Genomic DNA, 27,526 nt, shown 5'->3' on the forward strand with positions numbered 1-27,526 from the left:
TTTTCACACAAATAGAGCTTTTTAGTGGTATTTAATCACCTCTCGGTTTTTTATGCTCTAAAAGAAAGAAAGACCGAAAATTCTGTAAAAAAAAAAAAAAAATGAATTTTTGTCTGTTATAACATTTAGCAGATTAGTAAGTGGTCTTCATAAATTTTGGCCAAAATGTATACTACTACATATCTTTGGTAAAAATAAGTACAAATTGGTGGATATTATTTGGTCTTTGTGAAAGTTAGAGTCCACAAGCTATGGTGCCAATATCTGAAAATTGATCACACCTGAAGTACTGATGGCCTATTTCAATTCTTGAGACCCTAACATGCCAGAAAAGTACAAATACCCCTTTTTGGAAAGAAGGCATTCCAAGGTATTTAGAAAGATGCATGGTGAGTTTTTTTGAAGTTGTCATTTTTTCCCCACAATTCTTTGCAAAAATCAAGATTTTTTTTTTTTACTCCCCCCCCCCCCCCCCCCACACAAAATTGTCATATTATCAGTTTATTTATTTCTCACACACAGCATATGCATACCACAAATTACACCCCAAAACACATTCTGCTATTACTCCCGAGTACGGCGATATCACATGTGAGATTTTTACACAGCGTGGCCACATACAGAGGCCCAAAATGCAGGGAGCGCCATCAGGCGTTCTGGAGCACCCAGGACAATTCTGACATTTCTCTCCTACATGTAAAAATCATCATTTATTTGCTAGAAAATTACATAGAACCCCAAAACATTATATATATTTTTTAGCAAAGACCCTGGAGAATACAATGGTGGTTGTTGCAAATTTTTATCTCACACAGTATTTGCGCAGTAAATTTTTCGAACACGTTTTTTGGGGGGGAAACAGTTTTGTGCAAAAAAAAAAATAAAAAAAAAAAAACCACAGTAAAGTTAGCCCAATTTTTGCATAAAGTGAAAGATGAAGTTATGCTGAGTAAATAGATATCGAACATGTCACTCTTCAAAATTGAACATGCCCGTGGAATGGCACCAAGCGTCGCTACTTAAAAATCCCCATAGGCGACGATTAAATTTTTTTTTACTGGTTACATGTTTTGAGTTAGAGGAGGTCTAGGGCTAGAATTATTGCTCTCGCTCGTTCTCGCTCGTTATTGCGCTCGTTCGCAGCGATACCTCACGTGTGGTTTGAACACCGTTTTCATATGTGGGCGGGGCTTACGTATGCGTTCGCTTCTGCATGCGAGCACATGGGGACAGGGGCGCTTTTTTTTTGTTCATTTTACTTTATTTTAGTTTGAATTTTTTTTCCCCCAAAAATACATTTTTGATCACTTTTTTTTCCTATTACAAGGAATGTAAACATCCCTTGTAATAGGAATATGGCATGACAGGTCCTCTTTACAGTGAGATCTGGGGGTCAATAAGACCCCGCATCTCACCTCTAGGCTGGGAAGCCTGAAATAAAAAAAATAAAAAAAAAAAAAAATTCTGGCTTTGATCGTATTGGCAAGTTGGTAGAAGCACCGGAGGGCGGGCGGTGGCGTCTATGGCTGGGTATCACCGAGTATGGCAGGGTATGGAGGGGTTAAATTCGGTGAGCAACGATGTGGGCACTGCAGATGCAGCCCACAGCGCTGCCGACACCGATCTTTCCCCTCCGCTATACCGATCGGTACAGAGAGGGGGAGGGAGGAACCGGCGTCATAACATGACGCCGGTTTGTTTACAAGTGATCACTCCGTCATTTGACGGAGCGATCACGTGGTAAACGGCCGCGATGACCCGACGGTCACGGATGCTCTCGTGTGCGCGCGAGAGCAGAATTCTGGGAGGCCGTTAATTAACGGCCTCTCAGAGTTAAACATCCGCCGTGAAGCCGTTAATCGGCTATGGGCGGTTGTTAAGTGGTTAAGAGCCATAGTGGAAAACAAAAAAAGGGATAGAGTTTACCCAATCGTGTACCTGTACATCATTTTGTGCAAGTGGTTGTACCAGGGTGATATTTGTAGCTGCAGGCATCACCCCAGTACCGTTTTTCTTTTTAGAGCCAACAGTTGGCTTTCTTGTACTAACCGATGAAACCCTCCCTCCACCTCTTAAACCCCCCCCCCCCCCCAAACCCCGCTTTGTGTTCGCGTACCATAGTAAAACATATAAGCAAGTCGCGCCAGCAAATGTAAACCCACACGCAAGGTATCGCCGTGATCGTTCGAGAGCAATAATTCTAGCACAAGACCTCCTCTTACTCTAAACAGGTAACTGTTAAATTTTTAACTATCCACTGAAAAAAAAAAAAAAAAAAAAAAAAAAAAAAAAAAGTGTGTGTAATTATATATATATATATATATATATATATATATATATATATATATATATATATATATATATATATATATATATATATATATATATATATATATATATATATATATATATATATACACATATACATACACACACACACACACCCACCCCCGAGGTATCCATCTTTTCAGTGGGCGGTTACATTTATGATAATGGTGGTCTCCACGCCACGAGATAACCGTTAGCAGAAAAACGTCACTTCCGCCCATACATCTTAAAGAGCTATTTTTGTTGTATTTTTCAAACAATTTTTTTTTTTATTGCATTTAAGTCCAATTATGAAATCTGAAGTTTGAACCCAGATCTCATGTTTAAGAGGACCTGTCATGCTTTTTTCTAAACAGTTTTAAAAATCAAATAAGGAGAAAAAAAATAAAAAAATTTAAAAAAGCCCCATCCAAACGAGCTCACGGGCAGAAGCAAACGCATATGTGAGCAGCGCCCACATATGAAAACTGTTCAAACCACACATGTAAGGCATCGCCGCGATTGGTAGAGTGAGGGCAATAATTCTAGCCCTAGACCTGCTCTAACTCAAAACATGCAACCTGTAGAATTTTTTTAAAAGAAACAAAAACTGGCGCTGGAGAAAATGTGATAAAAATCCAAAAGTATGTCTTTGACGCCCTGGAGGAGGGGCAAAACGCGTCAATGTCATTTCCGGCCTGCGGCTTAACCAGAGACGCCATTTCACGCCTCTGGAGCGCGCGCTGTACGAGCAGTGATCGAGGAAGTTTGCTATCTGAAAGTTTGCTCTCATATCCTGCAAGTAGCGCCAAAGTGCAGAATTTCAATTGAGCCTCACAGCACTTCACCATGCAGCTTTCTCTTTTATCAGTGGACCATGAAAATTCTCCTGTGATCCAGTGTGTACCCAACGTCTTTGCCTGGAATTTTTACACACCATCAGTTCATTTGCCTGATTTTGGAGTGGAAAGTTTTTGCTTGTTTGGCGAGTGCGGTCTAAGAAGGGGACACATTGTATGCACTCTATTCACGTTGGACTCATTTTAAATTCAACTATTGTCAGATATCGTGGCCATTGATATGAGTCTATTTATTTTCTCACATTCACATGTTTGGCTATTGACATATAGAATTTTTTTTTAAACGTCACCTATGGAGTTTAAGGGTAAATGTTTGACACCATTCCACGAGCGGGCGCAATTTTGAAGAGTGACATGTTGGGTATAAAAAGTTGGGCCGACTTTACCGTTTCGTTTTTTTTTTTTTTTAAATTGTAAAAATGTAGTAATTGAAGCAATATTTTTGGAAAAAAAAAATAAAGTTGATCGCTGCACAAACAAGATTGCAATGACCGCCATTTTATTCTTTAGGGAGAGCCATCTCTATATATAAAATGTTTAGGGGTTCCAAGTAAATTGCTAGGAAGAAAAATAAATACCCGATCAATTTTCTTGCCAAATGCCTGCAACTTTTCCATCCTAGATGATGTACAGCTGTCTCCGAGGGTGAAAGGGTTCTTGCAAACTACCTGCAGACAAAAAACAAACAAACATTCACAAAAATAATGCAACACTGATTTCACCGATCATAGAGCTAAGTAATGAAGAGTGATAAATTTGTACCAAATCTCGGATGTCTTTCAAGAGTCCCTCCAGAGTTGTGAATTTTCCTCCCAACGCTCCCATTCCTATTTCAAATTCTAGCTCTGGAATACTAATACTGCAGGTTTCGGACTGTTGAGATAAAAAACACAATACATTGTTTTCAAGTGCTTTAATTAAAGATGTTAAAAACATAACTGCAACTACCATTAACCACTTGGTAACTGACGGTAAAAGAAAAATGTTTGACACTTGAACACACCACACAAAATATACTGACGCTGCCCTAGACTCCAACCCCCTAGATCACATCCATACAACCCCCCCCTCCCCCCATACTTCTGTGGGTAATGAGCCGCCAGTGGCCATGCAGCCGGAGGAGCTGCTTGGAGATTTGAAATCTCTTTACGCTCTTTCTGCAGCGCTAAAAGGGACAGATCAGAGCAACGCTCTGTACCAGCACTGACCAATAGGAATGACTCAGAACTGTCCCTGAAGTGCTGCAGAAAGGTGGTTTAAGAGCGGGGACTGCAAATCACTCCAGCTGTGTGGGGGCTGACAGATCATCACTGATGAAGGCAAGTACACCAGGGACCGGGGGTGTTGGAATGGTAAGCATTTCAGTGGTGAAGATACCTTCACCAGATGAGCCCAACCTGCATACATTGTCTTGTGTGAAGGTGCACTGGAAAGGACTTTTGTGATTAATTCGTTCATATAATGGTTTTTAGTGCTGGTTGACTTCTACCCTTTCTTCTGATGAATCACTACAGCTTTGCACCCTGCCCCCTGCTTAAAGTACCTATCAAAATACCAATTATAATTTTGACATACCCAGAAAAGTAGGAGGGAGAGAGGGGAAGAGGGAGGCCCACACATTTAGCATTACGTTCAAAAGTTTTGTAAAGCACACTTAGGGCCGGGTCACACATGTCCTCGCATGAATTGCACAGGAACATGGGCTAAAATGTCACTACACCAAAAAGAAGTGCATGCGCTATTCAGATCACATGGTACAAAAGTGCCATACGATCTGATGCGGGCAGATGCACTGCGTTTGCAACTTGCATTTGATATGTTCACTTTATCGACACTCGCTGCCATTGCAAATGGAATGAGTTTTGCATGCCGTCTGAATTGCAAAGAAATGCAGTGTGGTATGGTGTGAAGCGGCCCTTAGGCTCCTTTACCAATATGATCATACATACCTTTAAGACATCCCTGGTAAGGTCAGATGGATCAGTGATATGAAGTGTAATTTTTGTGCCAAGAGATTCAATTGCACCTCCTGATTTTACCTGAAACAAAAAAGCATCAAAATCATTTACTAAAGCCTTCTTGAATTATTTGTCATGTTTTCACTGGTGTGGCACTTTAACCCCTTGTTTCTAGAGAAGTATTTGCACACATTAAAAGTAATTGTAATCCTAAGGCCTAATTTAATCCCCCAAAAAGCATAGCAGAGAACATGCAGAATAAAATGGTGGCACGTTCAATTTTTATTTTTTTTTTTGTTTTTTGTGTCTTAATATTAGTGCAACAGTTTATTAAGCTCAAATATTCAGTAAAAGATCCAAATAAATTTCATTGTAAACAAAACATATTACTCATTTTCATTTTATTTTTTTCATGTGAAGGAACTTTGCCATCACACCATGTGCAACAGCATTTTTATTGTGACAGCTTCTACTGAAGCCAAAAGTCAGAGTGCAGAGTGTGGGAAACCGTATGGATCGGGGGGTCAGGAGAGAGAGTACCTGTAAACAATGGTCCCTCTCCCCCACTGCTGCCAACATTACATATTTCAGTGGCAAAAAAAAAAAAAAAAAAAAAAAAAAGAGGGGGGGGGGGGGGGGGGTTCCACCTTTCAACCTTTTGCAAATTAACAAAAGCTATGCAACAGTAAGTTACAGAACAAAGTTAAAATTTAAAAGCTTACCTCATTCGTTCGATGGCCACAAGCATCACAGTTGTGGCCATGATAATAACTTCCTTGAAATGAGGAATTTCTAGCATTCTGTCAAGGAATTTAAAAATTGGATATACACAATGCCATCTTTTCCTTTTCCATCACAAAACATTTTAAGTGAAATGCAACCCCGCCCCCATTGCATTACTACTAGCTAGCTTATGTGCAAAAACTAGACACAAATTAGCAGTAGCTGCCCGCAGCCCACAATGAGGCTTACAAGTTAAAAACTCAATATTTATTGCTGGAAAATTTCTCAGAATCCTCACAAATATACATACAAGACCCGGGGGGCGGCGGTTAAAGTAAACCCAATTTTTTTGTATAATGTGAAAGATAAAAGTTACGCTGTGAGAATCCTGATCTTTATTCTAATGCCGCATACACAAGACCGGACTTCCCGGCAGCCTAGGTTCGATGGAATCAGTCTGGACAATCCGATCGTGTGTGGGCTAAACTGATAGTTTTTAGTTTTAAAAATCAGACGGACCTAGAAATAGAACGTTTCAAATCTGTCCGGACTCAATTCCTATTGCGAAAAATCAGTCTGTATGCTGGTCCGACGGACCAAAAAAAAAAATATATATGACGCAAGGGAAGCTATCGGCTACTGGCTATTGAACTTCTTTTAGTCTCGTCTTACGTTATGTTCAAACTAAATGGACTTAGTCTGTTCGTGTGTCGCCAAGTCCATTCGTTAAGTCTGTCGGAAGTCCGTCGGGAAGACCGGTGGACCTAGTCTGCCGGAAAGTCCGGTCATGTGTATGCGGCATAAGTTAAAAAATCATGCAGCTCTGTCTAGGCAACCTGAAGCACAGATCAAATAATTAGTCTTTTAAACCATTTCAGCCCTGGAAGATTTTAACCTGTTCACGACCAGGCCATTTTTGCAATACGGCACTGCGTTGCTTTGACAAGTGCATGGTCATGCGACGTACCTAAAGTGTGGCCTCTCCCCCCCCCCCCAGAGCTTTCTTTTGGCGATATTTAATTACCTCTGCAGTTTTAATTTTTTGCGCCATCAACAAACACCCAAAAACAAAATAGACACCCCAATAAGTGTATATTGATTGGTTTGCGCAAAAGTTACCGTGTCTACAAACTGTGGGATATTTAGATGACATTTTAATTTTTTACTAGTAATGGCAGCGATCAGCAATTTAGTGGGACTGCAACATTGTGGCGGACAAATCGGACACCAAGTAAAACTGGTCCACACACACAGAACTATAAAACACCAAACGGATCAGTAAATATATGATGAACTGGTGAAAACTTTGGGTGGGCTCTTGCAGCAAGGTCAGAGCATGGAAGAGAGAACCCCCCCCCCCCTTTTTGCAGGAATATGCATTGCTTCAAAAGGATACGCACTAACTTCATGTTGGTGGCTGCAGGAGCATTACATTCTGGGCAATTGGTTTGGAACTGAAGCACCTGTAAAAGCAAGATATCTGTAACATCTGGTGTTATTATAGTCAGTCTATAATGGAGAAAGGAACCACAACATTCAAGTACAATGAAAGAAATTAAATACTATTTTTTGATAAAAATTAAATACTGAAGGCTTAAAACCCTCCTTTTATTCACCCAAACCCCTTCTCTCCACAAGTGTTAAATATGAACATATTTTGTAATATGCCTTTGTTTAGTCCCTGTATGTAAAAATTCAAGATCATGCACCCCCTGCTGGTACGGCACAGAGGGAGCCCATACGTCAACTAGGAGGCAAAGTGGGAGGACTGGAGCCTCAAGAAGAAGGTAAAGGAACTAAATGTCTCCAGAACAGCCCTGAGAGATCACAGCTCCCCACACAGGTCTTCTTGGCTGGCCAGAGGAAACAAAAACTGAAGAGGAGTGGGTGGAGGCCTCCTTTTAAAGACTTTGAGGCGCTTCCTGTCCTCTGGAAGGAGCCATGATCTCAGGTGCTGTCCCGAGGGAGGGGGGGGGGGGGGGGGGACGACAAAAAAAACACCCCACACCATCAATGAGCAGCGCCGCTGGACCGCCAGCGGTTTTAACCCTTTCGGCCCAACGCCTCAGTGTGAAAGCACTTATACCTGCCTACATCTTCCTAAAGCAATCTGTATAAGAACCTAGGAAGAGGTTTAAACCTATATCACTTGTATTAGAGATGTTAACAGAATGAGCAACAGTGCGCACATGCTAGCATTAGAAGCATTTACTATTCATCATAGAATTTACCAACATGTTTAAAACCAACCAATAAAAAAAAAAAAAAAAAAAAAAAAAAAAAAAGAGAAGAGTATTCCCTTTTCCAAACTACGATCCAGTCCTGATAAAGGCATTGTAATACATCTGTCTGGTATGCGATTGCCTATTCACATATTTAAGTTTTGAAATCAAGACTTTTGTTTTTTAAAATGGTGTTTGCAAACCCACAATGTGTTGACACACGTTAGCCATTTCTGGAGAAATACATGCAGTGTTGGACCCAATAAAAAAAATAAAAAATAAAAAGCTGTGAATTCATCCCACAATACATCTGTACTGCAGAATCACTACGACTACATACTTTGCCTACAACGAGATACAACTGGAGGCATTCTGAATTTTCATAGAAGAGACAGTGCTTTCATTGTCATGCTCAAAGTTACATTTTGTTCTAAAAATCTGGGGGGGGGGAGAATAGCTTTAGGAATGGAAACCAGTCCTTTGCGCACCTTGTTCTACATTCATGGACCCCTACTAAATGTGCATCCCAAGCCCCTTCCACTGTTCTTCACAAGAAGCCAAAGTTTCCAATGTGCGTTTAGCAGTAATCAATGGGAATCTGTTCTGCCAGATCTAACCTATCCCAAACTGTACACTACCTTACCTCATTACGGAGGTCTTCAGCATCATCTTCACTTTTCTCTTCAGTCTGCAGGTCAATTGTGCTCTGAAAAAAAATAAAATAAAAAAAAAATAAAACACACACACTTGTAAATTTTCTATTAAAAAGATGTGTAGAGAATAAAAACGAATCTCCTGAAAATAGCAGGCGTCTGGCTGACTTTGTCAGGGACCCAGAACAAATGTGCATCAAATACAGTCAGTCAATACGTCCAAGTCGCATACTTGTTCTGGGTCAGTGACTTAACATATTAGGCCTCTTGCACACTGCAGCTTGAAAAAGTCCAGTACAGTTTTATTTTTTTAATGAATACAGTCCATTCACTGTAATGTGCCTATGCACACAAGTGTGTAAAGAAGCGCCATGCATTAGATAAAAATGTTCTACTTACCTCTATGCACAGGAAGGTCACTTAACTCTGTCAGTTCCCAGCCAGCACTGTGCGCTCTGTCCTCCCCTGGGTGCCTCGGAGGCATTCATGCATGCTCTAAAGCCAGGCTGTGTGCATCCATAGGCTCCCACAGCAACAGTGAGGCCCATCCCTGCTCTCTCCTCATAGGAGCCTGACTGACTGCAGAAGCCTATGGGTCCCACTACCCTCCATGTGAGACCAGGAAGTGAAGAGAACGGTACTGCAACCGAAACAGGGCTGGAGCAGTGACAAGATCCAGGTAATTGTGTAGGGATGGGGGGTGGGCAAGACAGGTAGTGGGGCATCTTTTACCTCTGACTCAGAGCTCAATAATTTATAAAAAAACAAAAAAAAAAACAAACACACACACACACACCTCCAGCGTACCCTAGCATCCAACTATGCTGTTTTATAAGAATGTGTTCAGAAATGTTTGTCCAGGTACACTTTACATAGCTTAGTATCGATTAACTCACCTCGATGCCTAGTAAGGAGTCCTGTTCTTTGCTTCTCCTGTAATGTGTTATTGTGAGGTCCTCATCTTTGTGAGGAGCAAAAGGATTCTCATAAAACTGTTCCCAGAGGGGTCATCTAGAATCTAAGAAACAAATAATTGTATGTATCAAATTTTGTAAAGGCATTATAAATCATCCAGCCTGCATAAAATGTGTATTGATCATATACATTTCAAGGTGTCGTTTATAGCCCTGTATGCAGTCTATAGTAGAATTAAACCTCGTAAACACAATCTGATTGTTGGCCAACAGAGCGTCAGACTTCCCCCCCCCAAAGGGCGTGCCAGGAACTTGTCTTGCATACTAATGGCACACAATTGTCAGCAAACACGAACGTAGCGACATACTACATGGAATTTCAGCTCGAGCCCCACCCTTTGGGCACGTTCTGCTAAAGGTCGTGTTTAGTAAGCATTGATTTCAAGCATGCGTGTTTGTACTTTTGACTTGTGTAAACACGATACAAAAATTTGACAGACTGTTGTCCGCCAAAAATTTACTAGCCTGCCATCCAACATCTGTTTGCCAACAATTGTCTGATGGAGCGTACGAACAGTCAGGTTTTAGGCAGACAGTCTGTCACACAATTCCTTGCCAAAAATCAGATTGTGTGTACAAGGATTAAGTCTTTACATACTGTCAGCAGTTTGTATTCAAATATGAGGCGAGGCACAGCACAAGTTAATGTCATGAACTGTCTGTAGTGCGAGGACATGTCTACCAAGTATTCAACAACCCCTGGATCTTAGTCTAGTGCTGTGCAGGTGAGAACTACACAGTAAATTATGACCAGGGCTGCCATCAGAAATTTTAGACATTAGGTCAGACAATTTTCTGATCGACTTGGGTGCAACCAGCATGTTGGCTTTTTAGCATGAGCTTGCCAGCAGCTAAAGACGCAGGGATGGCTCCTTGTAACCCCCCCCCCCCCCCCGCGAACAATAGCGCCGCAAGAGGGAGAGATCAACACAGCACGCACCCCCCCCCCCCCCCCAAAATCAACACGATCTGTGCAATGTTGCTTTCATCCAACACAATCTATGGCTTGCTTTAGCCAAGTTCTCTATGAATTATATAGCTCCCCCCCCCCCCCCCCCAAATAGAACAGGAATTACTTTGTTTACATTTTGAGCAATCCTAGATTTGTCTACTCACAAATGTGAAGGGTGTTTCCCCAGCCTTTAGACTTTCAAGTTTTGCAATGAACTCCTCGATCTTGTTTGCGATGTCGGCATTTTCAGCCTATGGTGTAACAGAAGAGATATTACCCAGATGCATGTTGCTTATGTACTGATAAGGACAGACTGCTTGACTGAAGGGGAACACAAAATAAGGTTAGAACAAGACATTTAGTCTATAAATTAGACAAGATTTGTTACAGGTGGGATCACCCATTAACCTTGGGATACAGATCCAAAGCTTACGTCAGCACTGCTATAGCAGAGTAGAATGCCCAATCCCAAAAGGGTGCATCAAAAAAAAAATAAATAAATAAATAAAAAACACAACACACACCACAACCTTAACAGATAAGTATTTGTATGCTTAACTTTCTACAGTCACTGTCCAGCACAATGCTTACTTGCTTTAGTGTTCCCGTTTCTAATAAACCATAAGCACCAGCATAAAGCAAGGTACAAGGAGTCTCTAGGCAGACTTGTTATTTCCGAGAAGCCATGTCCATACACATCAAAATAAGTTAGCAAGTCTATCTTAAAATTTTCCCTAAACGTCTTTCAGGACAGCACCCGAGGATAATCAAGACTTACCAACTAGGGAGGGACAACAGCCTGCAGGACCTTTCTGCCAAATTCCTGATCACCGGCTGACAAAATCCAGTGTAATGACGAACAAACATTAGGTAACTTGACCACGTAAGCTCCTTATAAATTTGATCTGAGGGTGGCACCAGCTTTTTCTGCCCATGCAGTGGCCAGAGCTCCTGTAGAGTGTGCTTGTATTCCCGACAGGAGAGACAAACCCCATCTGGGAATAAGCTTCCGAAAGAGCCGATTTTAGCCATCTAGCAATTGACCCCTTTGATGGCAGAAAAAAGTAAATAATTGGAAGGCGTTTGAAGACTTAAAGTCCCTCGTTACTTCCAAGTAATGTAATAAAATTCTTCTTACATCCAAGTACAAAAAAAAAAAATATAAAAAAAAAAAAAAAACACCCCACACTCTTACTGATAGAGCGGGTAGTTCACGGAATCTTAGGAAGGAGGAAAAAGAAAAGAGGAAAGAAGACCCCGTTTTACAGAATCTATTTGATAACCTGGAATCTGAACTTTGAGCTGGACTGAAATTTTCGAAGGTTCACAATCCAGTCCAAGGCTTCCAAATGACTGAGCCTTGGCCAGGTCCATCTGCAGTTTCTCTAGAAATAGTAAAGAGGTCGTTGTCCAGATAAGGCAATCCAGCCTCTGCGGACAGCACCTCAGGGACCCCAACTCCCACTAGGTGCTCCCTTGTGGGGGGGGGGGGGGGGACCACAAGCATCCTTTTAAAAAATTGAGTGGCTTTTCCTAGTGGGTGGAGCCACTCAGTTGCTGTCCTGAGACTTTTAGGGGGAAAAAATAAATAAATAAATATTGTCCTGTAAAAGGGGGTAAAATCTTTGAGGTCAAGTGGTTAAACTGCTGGTGTGACCCATCATTTGGATGTGGCAGAATGGTGGTTTTATTTCAGGGCACCTTATTCGCAAGCATGGTCAGAAATATCAGACTTACCCTGCGGTGAGGCTGCTCCTGCTGTAAACCTGCAATAGTTCTTTCCAAGAGTCCTTCAATTGTTGTAAGAGCTAACAAGAAGAAGAAAATAAAAAAAGGTATACAACTTAAATTAAATTAAAGTGGTTGCAATGTTAAATAACTATTACTGCCAGCCCCTCTGTTCTACTAAGCAAGCCTACACTGTGTACATTTTTTTTTTCCCCAAAATTGTCCCTGTAAATTTTATTTAAGATAGTTTCTGGCCAGTCACATAACCTCTGGCTGCTCTAAGGGCTACAGCAGGAGCCAAGATCAGAGGTCAGCCAGTAGGTCATGTTGGGGAGGCTCAAGGGGTATAAATAATTCTTTCAGAATAAGGGATCCAGCAGGCTTTATACAGCATATAAAAATCAGGAATTTTAACCGTGCTCACAATTGCAAAAATTCTTAATAAAAATGTCTAAAACCTATAACAAAATAATATGTATACACCATAACTAGTCAGATTATAGTGCCAAAAATCCAAAGAAGTGAATGATAGAATTATAGAGGGTAGAAAAGTAGTGGTGCGCAGTACTGTGGTGAAGAGTCTGGTCAGAACAGGTTAATAGATTCAATAGGTGCTCAAATGATTAGGTGATAAATATACTGTCGTCCAAACTAAAAGGTAATGTATAAACCGTAAAAAACAATATATGCGTTTAGAGAATAGTGAGGGGCCCTCACTGCTATACCGTAGTAATATTTTGAGTAATGATCAAGTGGATATAGGAAAATACTAATAATTAAAGCTGGTGATTCCCAGCGTGGGGGGGGGGGGGGGGGTACCTCGGCGGTTTTATGTAAGGGGTTAAACAGATGAGGAGGAAGGGAGCCCCATAGTGTAGTAATTTTTAACAGTGTTGAAGTTTATTCATAAAAACAAATTTAGTACTCACAAACAGTATTTTTGTATGAGGTATAAACGAGCCTTGAGCTCGATTGCGTCACTTCCGGTAGCGTCCCGACGCGTGTTCGTCACGTGACTTCATCAGGGGAGATCCCCTGATGAAGTCATGTGACCGTGACGAACACGCGTCGGGACGCTACCGGAAGTGACGCAATCGAGCTGGAGGCTCGTTTATACCTCATACAAAAATACTGTTTGTGAGTACTAAATTTGTTTATGAATAAACTTCAACACTGTTAAAAATTACTACACTATGGGGCTCCCTTCCTCCTCATCTGTTTAACCCCTTACATAAAACCGCCGAGGTACCCCCCCCCCCCCCCCCCCCCACACTGGGAATCACCAGCTTTAATTATTAGTATTTTCCTATATCCACTTGATCATTACTCAAAATATTACTACGGTATAGCAGTGAGGGCCCCTCACTATTCTCTAAAAACATATATTGTTTTTTACGGTTTATACATTACCTTTTAGTTTGGACGACAGTATATTTATCACCTAATCATTTGAGCACCTATTGAATCTATTAACCTGTTTTGACCAGACTCTTCACCACAGTACTGCGCACCACTACTTTTCTACCCTCTGTTTTCTTTAATTGGGGTTCTAGTACCCCATCCCAGTGTGTGCAGCGGTACAACAATTAGACTCCTTTCTGATTAGGCGCAGGAATAATTCCTTTTACACTTAGCTTGATAGAATTATACTCTATAACTTTAAACTCATACAATAATGAAGTGTACAAAAAAAAAAAAAAAAATAGATCTCTCTCTCGATATATAAGCAACAGTTCCTCATAAAGATGTGATCATGAGCATACAGTAATAGAGTGCACAGAATATACAGCACCCACACCCCACACCCCCCCCCCCCCCCCCCGATGCCTGGCATGAGCACCAGGATTAAGCGGGGTGCACCCCCCCCTCTCCCCAATGTGTGGGAGGTGCAAGCATGGGGGAGAAGTGAGCAGACGGCCCTCACAGTTATAATATTCAGTTGCAAGCAGCAATTCTATTAAGCGGACACAGTCCAAGCCCCTCTTCTGGGTTGTTTCCCCATTTTTTTGTGTATTTAATGATGTACACAAACCTTAAGCGGGTATAGGTTGTTTTTAACTGTACATGAATACACACACTGGCCAGGACAGAGCTGCAAGACACAGCGCCAGGGGAGGACCCAGATTGGCCGCAGAGCGCCCAAATCACACTGCCCCGGTGGGAACACTGGGAGAAGTGGATGGCCCCCCTCGGAGCCAGATCTGCACAAGAGAGGAGCTGGCGGGCGGCTGAATCACAACCCCCCCCACAGTTGCACTGTGCCATGTAAGAAGTCATATGAAGCAGCAAACAGAGGCTGGGTCCAGCTCACCAGCATGGCTCATGGTGTGGTGGGTAACTTGGATAAGGAAAAATGTCAGAGTAGTGGAGCGTAAAGTCAGGACACCTCAACTGTCAAACTTTGCCAGTCACCATGGCAACCAGGATTTAGCAGGTTCTGGTAAGACACAAAGGATAAAACTTTAGGATGACATAACATTGAAGTGGTCTGCTTCCCAATGCATAAGTGTTCTAGGTCAGTGACAAAAAAAAAAAAAAAAAAAAAGGAAGCCAGAGGAGCAGCATGACTGCCAGGGAAGAGGCAGTAGATGTTAGCAAAGGTAGCACACAGAATTCTGTCTGCAAAGCAGTCAGTCATTGCACAGCAACATCTATAAATTGGTGGACAAAGCACCAAAGGCTCTCCATTTTCATAAATGTTGCTAGGAGGAATCAGAGGGCCTTGCTCATTAGAGCTAGCAATCAAGTAGCGATAAAAAAAAAAAAAAAAAAAAAAAAAAAAATCTGATGGAGAAAATAAAGTACAGTTGTAAGACAGGGGCAGAATAAGCTTCTCTGAAAAGGAGTTTTTTCAGGGGATTGTCTAAAAGCAAACAGTAGGGGATAAATATTGGGACAGATTGGAGGTAGGGAGTTTGTAGGATGGGAGAAGCTTGGGAAAAGTCCTGGAGCTGAGCACGGGAGGAGCAGACGAGGGAGCTAGAGAGCAGGAGGTCGGCATTTTGAGGCTAGGTTAGTGATGTAGCAGAGTTGTGGACGACTTGGTAAGTTGTTAGCATTTTAAAATTTAAATTTGTTGGGTGATTAAAAGCCAGTGGAGGGATTGAGAGGAGTAGCAGACACTCAACGTTTGGTAAAGTGGATGAGCATGGTAGAAGCATTCACGATGGACTGAAAAGGGGGGGGGGGGGGGGGTTGGTTATTTCATAAGGAGGGAGTTGCAGTAATCAAGACAAGAGATGACCAGGGAGTGAACTAGGAGCTTTGTGGTGTCATTTGTTATGAAGGGGTGTATTTTGGAGATGTTGGAGGTTGAGGCAGCGAGATTTGGACAGTGATTGGATGTGGGTCCGAAAGGATAGTTCGATAGTTCAGAGTCCAGGATAAGTACAAACAAGAGCTGCTAGGAAGACAATTTATGGATGTCACAATATTCAACCCAATACCAGAAACAAAAATTTACAAGCAGACAATATAAATACCTCCTTTCTGAGTGCAAGCTGGAATTTCAAAATCAATCTCAGGGATACGAGTTGTTGCATAATCTGTTTTTACCACCTCACGGTTGACATCCTGTCCAGATGGGGAAAAAATAAAAATAAAATAAGGAGTCAGGCACGCAAGAGTCACATTGAACAAAAAATATACAGAGACACACACATTGATCTTTTAGGTCTGCGAAAGCTCTGATTTAGGACTCATCTACACACTGTGCATTTATACTAGTCAAACATAACATGATGGTAGTCAAGTTGGAGGAGAAAAAAAAAACAAAAAAAATAAAAAAATAAAACACACCTGTGATGAAAGCAGTTTTTCTGGAAAGAGGCCAATCACCATACTCTTCTTGTAAAATGAAGATGTGCTGGAAAGAACTTAAGATATTTGGGTGGCTACCAGGACCCAAAAACAGCAACTGAAGGGAAGAGGATTATGGTAGCAGTAACTCAATTACCGTATATACTCGAGTATAAGCCGAGATTTTCAGCCTCTTTTTTGAGGCTGAAAGTGCCCCCCTCGGCTTATACTCGAGTCACCGCTGTCTGCCCGCTCGATCAGCGTGTCGAGCAGACAGACAGCGGCCATTCTATTCAAAAGCCGCGCCTCCGGCTCCGCCTTCGCCTGTGATAGGCGGAACACTGAATTTCCCAGCAGCCTGTGTTCCGCCTATCACGGACATCGTATCATCCTCGTACTACGGACGAGGATGATACGACGTCTGTGATAGGCGGAACACAGGCTGCTGGGAAATTCAGTGTTCCGCCTATCACAGGCGAAGGCGGCGGCGCAGCTTTTGAACTTTACAATGGCCGCCGACGAAGAGGGCACGGGACGGAGGCAAGGGAAGGCACGGCACGGGACGGCGGCGGCAAGGCAAGGCAAGGCACGACACGGGACGGATGCAAGGAGGCAAGTCACGGCACGGGACGGAGGCAAGGAGGCAAGTCACGGCACGGGACGGAGGCAAGGAGGCAAGGCACGGGACGGAGGCTCGGGACAAAGGTAGGCTGGACACACACACACACACACGGATGGAGACACACACAGGGATGGATGGATGGATGGAGACACACACACACACAGGGATGGATGGACGGATGGATGGAGACACACACACACACAGGGATGGATGGATGGATGGAGACACACACACACAGGGATGGATGGATGGATGGACACACACACAGGGATGGATGGATGGATGGACACACACACACACACAGGGATGGATGGACGGACACACAGGGATGGACGGACACACAGGGATGGACGGACACACAGGGATGGACGGACACACACACAGGGATGGACAGGCATGTCTCACCCTCGGCTTATACACGAGTCAATAAGTTTGCCAGTTTTTTTGGGGGTAAATTGGGGGCCTCGGCTTATATTCGGGTCGGCCTATACTCGAGTATATACGGTATTAGTCCGCACCACATCCACCAGGAAGCCCACTGTGTGCGACAGTCCTGGACCCTGCAACTCTGCCTGGGAGGACTTGTCCATAGTGGATTCCCGATTCTGATTCTCAGCAGCTTCCCCTTCTTCATCCTGAGGCATATCCTATATTTCCTCAAAGGGGGGGGGGAGGAGGAGAGTGCCCACATTTGCGTTCAAAGTCAGCAAGACCCCTGAAAGTTGATCACACAGCCCAGATATGGCTGCAGAAAAGACCTCCCTTAAAAAATAAAAGCTCCAAATGTACTGTTCTTGGGACCCAATGAATATGGTGCTTGCATCCTCTTCCACTGATATCCTAAGGAATGTATGTATGTATGTATGTATGTATGTATGTATGTATGTATGTATGTATGTATGTATGTATGTATGTATGTATGTATGTATGTATGTATGTATGTATGTATGTATGTATGTATGCATGCATGCATGCATGTTATAGGAGTGTGTCTATGGGAATGTTTGACCACTCTACCAGAAGCAAATTTGTGAGAGTCAGACACTGATATTGGACATGAGGGCCTGGCTTGCGCTCTTGGCTCCGATTCATCCCAAAGGTTTTATCGTGTTTTGGTTAGTACTCTGGACAGGCCAGTTAACTTTCTCCACCCCAAAACATACTCCGTGTCTTTATGGACCTTGCTTTATGCATTGGTTCGCAGTCATGTAGGAACAGGAAGGGGGCTATCTCCAAACTGTTCCCACAAAGTTGGGAGCATGAAGTTGTCCAAAATGTCTTGGTATGTTGACACCTTAAGTGTTCCCTTCACTGAAACTAAGGGACCAAGCCCAACCCCTGAAAAACAACCCCACACCATAATCTCCCCTCCAAATGATTTGGACCAGTGCACAAAGCAAGGTCCATAAAGACATGGATGAGCAAGTTTGGGGTGGAGGAACTTGACTGGCCTGCACAGAGTCCTGACCTTAACCCGATAGAACACCTTTGGGATGAATTAGTGTGATGACTGCAAGCCAAGTCTTATCGCCCACATCAGTGCCTGACCTCACAAATGCTCTTCTGGAAGAATGGTTAAACATTCCCATAGACACTCTTAAACCTTGTGGACAGCCTTCCCAGAAGAGTTGAAACTGTTATAGCTGCAAAGGGTGGGCAAACTTAATATTGAACCCTACGGACTAAGACAGATGCCATTAAAAAAAGGTCACGCATGTGTAAAAGCAGGTTTCCCAATACTTTTAGTAATATCGTGTCTGGATATATAATGTGCACAACACACACACCGCTTTCTGCAAAATTGGGTTATGACCATAATCAAATATGTACATCAAGTGTTAGGTCATGTTCAATAAAAAAGAGGATATTTCAGGCTTTATAGTTAAAGAAAGTCTTTCTTTAGGACCAGGATCACGTTTCCTCTAGGCAGCATACACATCCTTACCGTTCTGTTTCCAACATTGAGTGAATATCGAACACCTTGTTCCTGGATCCGCCCAGCAGACTGGATCTCTGTGTTGGTCCAACTACACGAGTCACACGTGAATGAGCTGACAATGATCTCTTTGAAGAAGGGAACTCGGGTGAAGAGAAGTCTTGTCACTCCCTGCATGGGATGCACACAATCATTTTACAATTCAATAGGAATTGTTCAGGGACTTCACATAAATATGGGCACCAACATTATAATTACATTGTAAAGAAACTCAACTATGACAAAACTATGTTAGCTGCCTATTAGAGCTGCACAATTAAGCGTGGGAAAAAAAAAAAAAAAACCCACAGCCTCCTCAAACACTTATTCCATTACAGTAAATTAACTAATCTTAACGCCCCGCAACAGCCTGCTAGAGCATTTGGGGTGTTACCATATACTTGAAAGGCTTCAAATATGGAACTTCCACTTTAAGTACCTGTGACCCCCCTGACGTGCCATTTTGGGGGGGGGGCATGGGTACCTAGTTATACGTACCCAGCTCCCACTTCCTCTCCTGGCGCCAAGCAGAAGTTCACCTCCTCACCCCCCAAATTTGCAACACGCAGCCCAGCTCTCGCAATGTGATCCTGTCTGTAAAGCCACAGAGGGGCACCCACACTTGCAATGCCAGTGCCACAGGGGTAGAGGTGTGAGGCTTCGGGTAGCCACATTGCTGGACCATGGGACAGGTGAGTGTTTATTAAAAGTCAGCGGCTATACTTTTTGTAGCTGCTGACTTTAAAATGGGTGGAACTCCGCTTTAATGCCAGTGTGAACACAGACACTTGTCGCTTACAAGTTAAAAATCTGTATTTTCTGCTAGAAGTCTGGGGACTGCGCTGTCTCTAACCACTTCAATACTAAGCACGTTCACGCTTTAAAATGACAATTGTGCAGTCATGCAACACTGTACTGTTGAGAAGTATTGGTATCTGCTTGCCAGACCTATATACCCCCAAAAAGGTATGTCTAACGTGCCTTGGGTAAAGCACAGCCACTTAATTATACAACCAACTACTCCGCTTCCATCGTGATGCAGAAAGTGAACAGTAATAGCTAGGCATATTAGTAACAACCTCTGAGTTTTCCATTCAGACTCCATGAGGCTAGTAAGAGCATTATTTTAACTTTGGTCAGAGATATAAACATGTGTATCTATAGAGGCCCCTTTATCTGTATAGCAGTGGTTCTCAGGACCCACGAACAGGCCAGATTTTAAGTATTACTTTGGGGAGATCAAATCTGAAGATGTCTGAGACGCAACACATCAGTAAGGACTCCATGCCGCCATAATTTTACTTAAAGAGGGATTCCACCAAAAAAATTATATATATATATATATATATATATATATATATATATATATATATATATATATATATATATATATATATATATATATATATATATATATATATATATATATATATATATATAGCCAGCAGCTATAAATACTACAGCTGCTGACTTAATAAATGGACACTCACCTGTCCCGGGTTCCAGCGATGCCGGCAACCGAGGCCGATCGATCGCTTGGCTGCTGCCGTCACCATTCTAGGTGAGGGAATCAGGAAGTGAAGCGAATCGGCTTCAGTTCCCTACTGCGTATGCGCGAATCGCGCAGCGCAATAGGAATTGTCCGCGCTGTCACTGGGACCCGTGTGTGTCCCAGCAGACAGCGCGGCAGGACAGGAAGTGACAGACTCCCACGGGAGTCTATGCCCGGAAGTGGGTGTAAATACCTGTCTTTGACAGGTATCTCCACCCCCCTGTAAGGTGCCAATTGTGACACCGGAGGGGGGGGGGGAGGGTTCCGATCAGCAGAAGTTCCACTTTAGGGTGGAACCCCGCTTTAAAGCGCTCAAACTGCCTTCTAAAATGTAAGTGTTATACCTTCATTAAATTTTGTTTACTCTTACAGAATCACGCTATGTGGCCTTCTTTTATTCTCCCGTTACTGAATATCCACACCACATTGATGAGAATCTGAGACAGTCTTGTATGAAATCACCCTCTTATGGAGACAGATTCCAGGAATATCTAGTCAGAGGATCCCCCAAGTCTTCACCCAGTTTGTAAACACAAGTTTGACTCCTGGAACGTATGTTCTCGCATTCAAACCATCATTTTCATCAGTGGTGGTTTGCTGCACTATTAATATCAGTTTAAGTTCACCATTTGGATATCGGCATGACTTTTGAATTGCTACGGTTTTTACAACTTCTTTTGTGTTGACACATAGCGGACTTCATTATTTCTTGTATAGACCCTTTGAAATATTTATAGGTCCTGTCTTTCACCCACAAATGTATGGATTTTAGGGATGCACCGAAATTTCGGCCGCCGAAACATATCGGCCGAAAATGCCCTTTTCGGCAATTTGCCGAAAGAGAAAAACGGCCGATAATGGAGCCGAAAATGGGGGCCAGGGTAGGCCAGGGTAGGGGGCGGGGCTCCGCCCCCCGCCCCTGGTGTGCCCATCATGAAAAGCTATATCTATATAGTGCGGGAGAGCCGTCTCCGCCGCCTGTTTGATCACAGCGCGGGAACATCACAGCTTTCAGTTCAATAGCTGTGTGTTCCCGGCCGTGCGCCATCACGTACAGCCCCTCCCCCTTGTCAGGGCACTTTGATAGACAGATCACCCGTAGGATTGGACGGATGATCTGTCTATCAAAGTGCCCTGACAAGGGGGAGGGGCTTACGTGACGGCGCGCGGCCGGGAACACACAGCTATTGAACTGAAAGCTGTGATGTTCCCCTGCTGTGATCAAACAGGCGACAGAGGCGACTCTCCTCCTCTTCTCTTCACAGGTTAGCTGCTATGTGAGGGGGACAACCTGGCTGGCTGCATTGCATCATGTGTCATGTATCATGTGTGCAATTTCTCCTGTACCACGTCCCCAGTCTCTGACCATCTCCTGTACCACGTCCCCAGTCTCTGACCATCTCCTGTACCACGTCCCCAGTCTCTGACCATCTCCTGTACCACGTCCCCAGTCTGACCATCTCCTGTACCACGTCCCCAGTCTCTGACCATCTCCTGTACCACGTCCCCAGTCTCTGACCATCTCCTGTACCACGTCCCCAGTCTCTGACCATCTCCTGTACCACGTCCCCAGTCTCTGACCATCTCCTGTATAAAAATATTTTTTAAAAACAGGTCATTTTCGGTATCGGTGCTGTTTCGGTTTCGGCCTAGTGTATTTTTCATTTTCGGTATCGGTTTCGGCACCAAAAAACCCATTCGGTGCATCCCTAATGGATTTGATACATATTCACATGTCCCGTCTTGTATTTCACACATATTATTGTCACATTTATTCAGGCATCCACATCCCATTATTCATTTATGCAGTCTGGTTGTCATTTCGATTTAGGGCTCTTTCACGTGGGACAGATCATTGATGATCCGCCCCGTGGACATCCGCTTGCTCAGCAGGGGTTCGCTCTGTCGATCCCCGCTGAGCAGGAAGATGACAGGTCTGTCTGTGCACACTGTGCAGGGACAGACCTGTCAGAGTGCCGCTCTCCCCCATGGGGGACCACAGAGTTCGTCGTCATCCGATGATGGATGGAAAAGTAGGTTTTTCCTCCGTCACACTTTTTCGGATCGAAGTGGGTTGGATGTCAGCGGACATGTCACCGCTGAAATCTGACGCTCCATAGATAGTCTTTGGAGCATCCCATCAGATCCGGCAAAAGAAACAAAACAAAAACCTGACAGGCCAACCTGAACAGATCGTTCGTGTGCAAGAGGCCTTAGACATTTAGCACTACACTATATATTTACCTTGGGGAGATACAGACTAGTATACGTCAATTGCTGAGCAGAAAATTCTATCACCTGTGATGTATTCCTGTGATCTTACAAATCTGGCCTGTTAGCAGGTCCTGAGTTTTTTTCTTTAGAATGGTAAACTGAGCATTTAACCGCTTCAATACCAGGCACTTTAACCCCCTTCTCATGCAATTTTCAGCACTGTCACACTTTGAATGACAGTTGCACAGTTATGCTACATTTTACACAAATTTTGTATCTTTTTTCCACACAAATAGTTTTCTTTTGGTGGTATTTAATCACCACCGGGTTTTTTGTTTTTCCAAAAAGTTTCTTCATTTCTGTCAGAAAATGTAGTTTTTCTCATATCGTCTTCCAGGACAGCCTTTGAGATATAGGGCTCCTCCCTCCGGGACAGGAAACACGTCAAGCCAATTAAATAAAAGGTGTGGTCCTCCAGGCCCTCCTCAGTTTTTGTGTTTCCTGCCGGACGGGAAGGAGCACGTCTTGGAACTGGTAAGGGGAGCTCCTTCTCAGGGGTTTTACCTGGGGAGAGCGCCTTGATGGACCTGGCCCTTAGCACCCCTCGGTCCGAACGAAGGGAGGAGAGGGTAGCTTTCAGTCCCCGCTGCCATTTAAACGTTCGGAGAGAACGGGACCCCGATACGCGGCAATCTCCCCCTCGGAGCGCTAACCGCTCGTACCTGTCGGTCGGAGGCGGCGGGAGACGTTCGCTCTACCGACCGGCGTTCGGGTACTGTGAGCGGTACGTTCGTAAGAACGCACGGCGTCGGGGCGGAGTTTTTGCGTTCTGGCGTACGGAAGTGGGAGAGACGCACTTCCGCCGGATTCGCGTCATCAGGGGGCGCCGCAGGACCCGTTCCAGTCCTTTGGGCGCGGCGGTGTGACTACAGGGTTGCCTGGAGCAGTGTGAAGGCTCAGAGAGACTGAGTGATACACAGGAACCATGGAGAGTGCGGTTGTGCAGGTGGACTCCGGTTCAACAGGCTCCAGTACCTCTCAGGTAAGCTTGGTGAGGGCAGACCAGGACTTACACTGAGGGGTGGGGGGTCACTCTGACCCGTAGCACCTTCCCGGGGTGGAGAACCTGCTGGTGAAGGGGGGCACTTCCTAAACAGACCCTAGAAGCACAGTGGTGTGGTTAGGGGTGGTATTTTAATGGGACCCTGTTTTTCTTTGTTTTTAGGTTAAACAGGACAGAGCCCAGATACCTTTACCCAGAAGGAAATGTGCCGTGTGTGGGGCTAAGTTAGGCACCGGTTGGGAGAAGCCGCTTTGCCCAGATTGTGTCAGTAGCCTGGTAAAAGAGGACTCGGTGGCAGCTTGTCACAATGTTTTAACATCCGTAAAGGATGAGATTGCATCCACCTTCCAATCTTTTAAAAACATGATGGATAGGATGCAGGGTCCTTCTGTCTCTTTACCCAGAGCCGTGAGTATGCCTTCCTTATCCGAACCAAGTCAGGAGGAGGAGGTGGATAGGGAGAGGTTATCCAGGTCATTAGCCTCCTCTAGGACAGAGTCTACTTCAGAATCTGAGGGGGAGGAAGAGGCCATTAGATCAGCCAGATACAAGCTGTCTTTGGATGATGTGGGTGACCTCCTCAAGGCTATATATGACACCTTAGAGATCAGAGAAGAACAGGTCCAGCTTTCAAAACACGACATGATGTATCAAGGGTCGAGTGTAATGAAAGACAGGGTATTCCCCGTCCATAAGTCGCTAGTGGAGGCGATTCTGCTGGAGTGGGAACAACCGGAAAAAAGGCCATTTTTTTCAGGTAGCCTTAGAAGGAGGTTCCCTTTTGAATCGGATGCGGTGCATCCCTGGAACAAGGTTCCCAAGTTAGACGCTCCCTTGGCTAAGGTCTCTAAGAAGACAGATTTGGCCTTTGATGATATGGGTTCACTCAGGGACCCTATGGATAAGAGGGGAGAGCTGCTGCTCAAGAGAGCCTGGGATGCCTCTTCCATTGGGCTTAAACCGGCCCTAGCAGCTACCTGTGTGGCCAGAAACTTGGAGTGTTGGCTTACACAGTTACAATCACATATTTCTGCAGGTACTTCTAGGCAACAGCTGTTGAAGTCCTTTCCGCTACTGTTTAAAGCGGTGGGCTTTTTAGCGGATGCCTCTGCAGAATCAGTCAAACTGGCTGCTAGATCAGCAGCACTAGTGAACGCTGCCAGAAGGGCCGTTTGGCTTAAAACCTGGTCAGGAGACACAGCTTCAAAACTAAAGTTGTGTGGATTACCCTTTTCAGGGGACCATTTGTTTGGGCCCGGCCTGCAAGAGGCGTTAGAGCGCACGCAGGATAGGAAGAAAGCTTTCCCAGAAAGGAAAAAGAGACCTGAAGGGAAACGCCTTTTTCGAAGCCCCAGGCAGCAAAACCTGCAGGAAAGGGAGGTTCGCCCCAAAAAGCATTGGACGGGTCACAAGGGAAGAGGCAGAGGAGGTATCTTATTCAATCCTCCTCAACCCTCCCCTAAAACCCAGTGACTCCTGCGTCCCGGTGGGAGGAAGACTGGGGAAGTTCCTCCCACAGTGGGAAGCTTCAACCGAAAGTCCGTTCATTCGAGATCTTGTAAGGAACGGCTACAGGTTGGAGTTTGGTTCAGTTCCCCTCCCGAACTTTCAAGTAACAAGGTTACCAAGGGACCAAGAGAAAGCAGAGGCTTTGGCTCTTCTTCTGGGGGATCTGGTGGACCAAGAAGTAATGGTGCAGGTACCTCAGGAGGAGCGAGGCTTGGGGGTTTACTCCCACGTATTCGTGGTAAAGAAACCTTCGGGGAAGTTCAGGTTAATACTGAATCTCCGTCCCCTGAACAGATTTATAAAATACAAGCGGTTCCGGATGGAGTCAATCTTCTCGGTAACCAAATTCCTGTTTCAGGGCTGTCACATGGCCACAGTGGATCTCAGGGATGCATATTTGCATATCCCGATTCATCCGGAATCTCAGAGATTTCTCAGGTTGGCGGTGAGGTTGAACACGGGGGTGTTACACCTCCAGTTTCGAGCTCTCCCCTTCGGGCTTTCAGCCTCACCAAGAGTCTTTACAAAAGTTCTGGCAGAGGCACTGGCCCCATTAAGGCTCAAGGCTATAACAGTGATCCCATATCTGGACGATCTACTGTTCATAGCCCAGTCGGCCCAACAGCTGCAGAGGGACATACAGGAGGCCTTGGTTTTCCTGCGCTCACTGGGGTGGCTGATAAACCAGGAAAAATCCCAGCTGACCCCCTCACAGGAGGTCCTGTATTTAGGATACAGGATTTCTTCAGTGGAAATGAGAGTATTTCTTCCGGAGGAGAAGATCGGCAAGCTAGAGCAGGCGGTAGCCCAGCTTCAATCTGGTCGGGAAGCCCAGATCAGGGAGGTGATGAGAGTCCTAGGGTTGATGACATCATGCTTTCCAGCAGTGGCCTGGGCAGGACATCATCAGCGTCCTTTACAAAGACTCATGCTCCGTTATTGGGATGGCAGGCAGGAGAGCCTGGATCAGGTTATGCCCCTATCCTCGGCAGTCAGGAGGTCTCTTTGGTGGTGGCGGGCCCAGGTCAACCTAAACAGGGGTCTTCCCTGGTCCCCACAAGCTACGGTGGTGGTCACGACCGATGCCAGTGCGCTGGGTTGGGGTGCCCACCTAGAGGGAAGCTTAGCCCAGGGTTCCTGGTCGAACCTAGAGACAGGTCGTTCCTCAAACCAGAAGGAACTTCTGGCAGTCTGGAAAGCTATAGAAACATTCCAGTCCCAGTTACATGGCAGGGATCTGCAAGTTCGCTCAGACAATGTGACAGCAGTAGCCTACCTGAACAAGCAAGGGGGAACCAGAAGCCCTGCACTGCAGGTAATTGCGGACAAAATCTTCTGCTGGGCAGAGAAGAATTTGTCCTCAATATCAGCCATTCACCTAAAGGGAACCCAGAATTTCCTGGCCGACTTTCTCAGTCGCCAGAAGATAGGTCAGGACGAGTGGGCCCTCAACAAGGAAGTGTTCGAGGAGATCGTGTCATGCTGGGGAAGGCCAGAAATAGACCTATTTGCAACAGAAGGCAACAGGAAGGTGACAATTTTTTTCGGTTCACCCACAGGATCGGGCCAGGGGGATAGACGCCCTTGCCAATCCATGGATGTTTGGCCTGTGTTACGCCTTTCCTCCCGTAAGGATGGTGGCGGAGGTTCTGCAGAAGTTCCGTTCGGAAACTACGGACCTCATTTTAGTAGCTCCTTTTTGGCCAAGGAGACCCTGGTTTGCCAGCATAAAGAGATTGGCCGTACATCCTCCGCTGTTTCTACCAGTCAGGGAGGACTTACTTTCCCAGGGGCCGATCCTGTGCCCTCAGATAGAGAGGCTCAAGCTTGCGGCCTGGTATCTGAGGAACAAATCTTAAGGTCACAGGGTTTCTCAGAGAGAGTGATTAAGACCTTGTTAGAATGCCGTAAACCTGTTACTAGGGCAATTTACGCCAAGGTAGGAAAGAGGTTTAATTCCTGGTTGCGAGAACAGGGGATTGCAAGTCCCGGGGTCCCGGCAGTCCTAGATTTTCTACAGGCAGGGGTAGAACTGGGCCTATCTATCAGCACTCTAAAGGTACAGGTGGCGGCCTTAAGTGTTTTCCTTCAGTCCTCCCTTCAGCAGAATCCATTTGTCAGGAACTTCTTCAAGGCTCTATCTAGATCCAGGCCTGTGAGAATGAAGTCCTGTCCTACTTGGGATTTGGCCTTGGTTCTTAGAGCTCTGACCCAAGATCCATTTGAACCATTAGAGGGGGCTTCACTTAAGTGGATTGTACTAAAGACTGTATTTTTGATAGCGATCACGTCAGCTAGAAGGGTCAGTGATCTACAAGCGCTCTCAGTCAGAGAGCCATTTCTGTTAATCTTAGAGGACAGGGTAGTACTTAAGACTGATCCTAGTTTTCTTCCTAAAGTGGTGTCCACTTTTCAT

The 27,526-nt window shown here is 44.6% G+C and overlaps 1 protein-coding gene across 1 annotated transcript in view; it reads right to left on the minus strand.

Annotated features, from left to right (window-relative positions):
* ZPR1 (ZPR1 zinc finger) overlaps positions 1-27,526 on the minus strand; it is a 42,635-nt gene that overhangs the window by 4,980 nt on the left and 10,129 nt on the right. The window contains 13 exon segments of the mRNA XM_077456962.1: positions 3,746-3,835; positions 3,930-4,040; positions 5,117-5,206; positions 5,848-5,882; positions 5,885-5,917; positions 7,245-7,311; positions 8,714-8,776; positions 9,620-9,711; positions 9,714-9,741; positions 10,814-10,900; positions 12,387-12,457; positions 15,860-15,950; positions 18,743-18,904. Coding sequence (XP_077313088.1) covers positions 3,746-3,835; positions 3,930-4,040; positions 5,117-5,206; positions 5,848-5,882; positions 5,885-5,917; positions 7,245-7,311; positions 8,714-8,776; positions 9,620-9,711; positions 9,714-9,741; positions 10,814-10,900; positions 12,387-12,457; positions 15,860-15,950; positions 18,743-18,904 — 1,020 coding nt within the window.

Source organism: Lithobates pipiens, unplaced genomic scaffold, assembly GCF_037356315.1.
Source record: "Lithobates pipiens isolate NorthernLeopardFrog02 unplaced genomic scaffold, aLitPip1_a1.2 Scaffold_27, whole genome shotgun sequence".
Taxonomy (NCBI): Eukaryota; Metazoa; Chordata; class Amphibia; order Anura; family Ranidae; genus Lithobates; species Lithobates pipiens.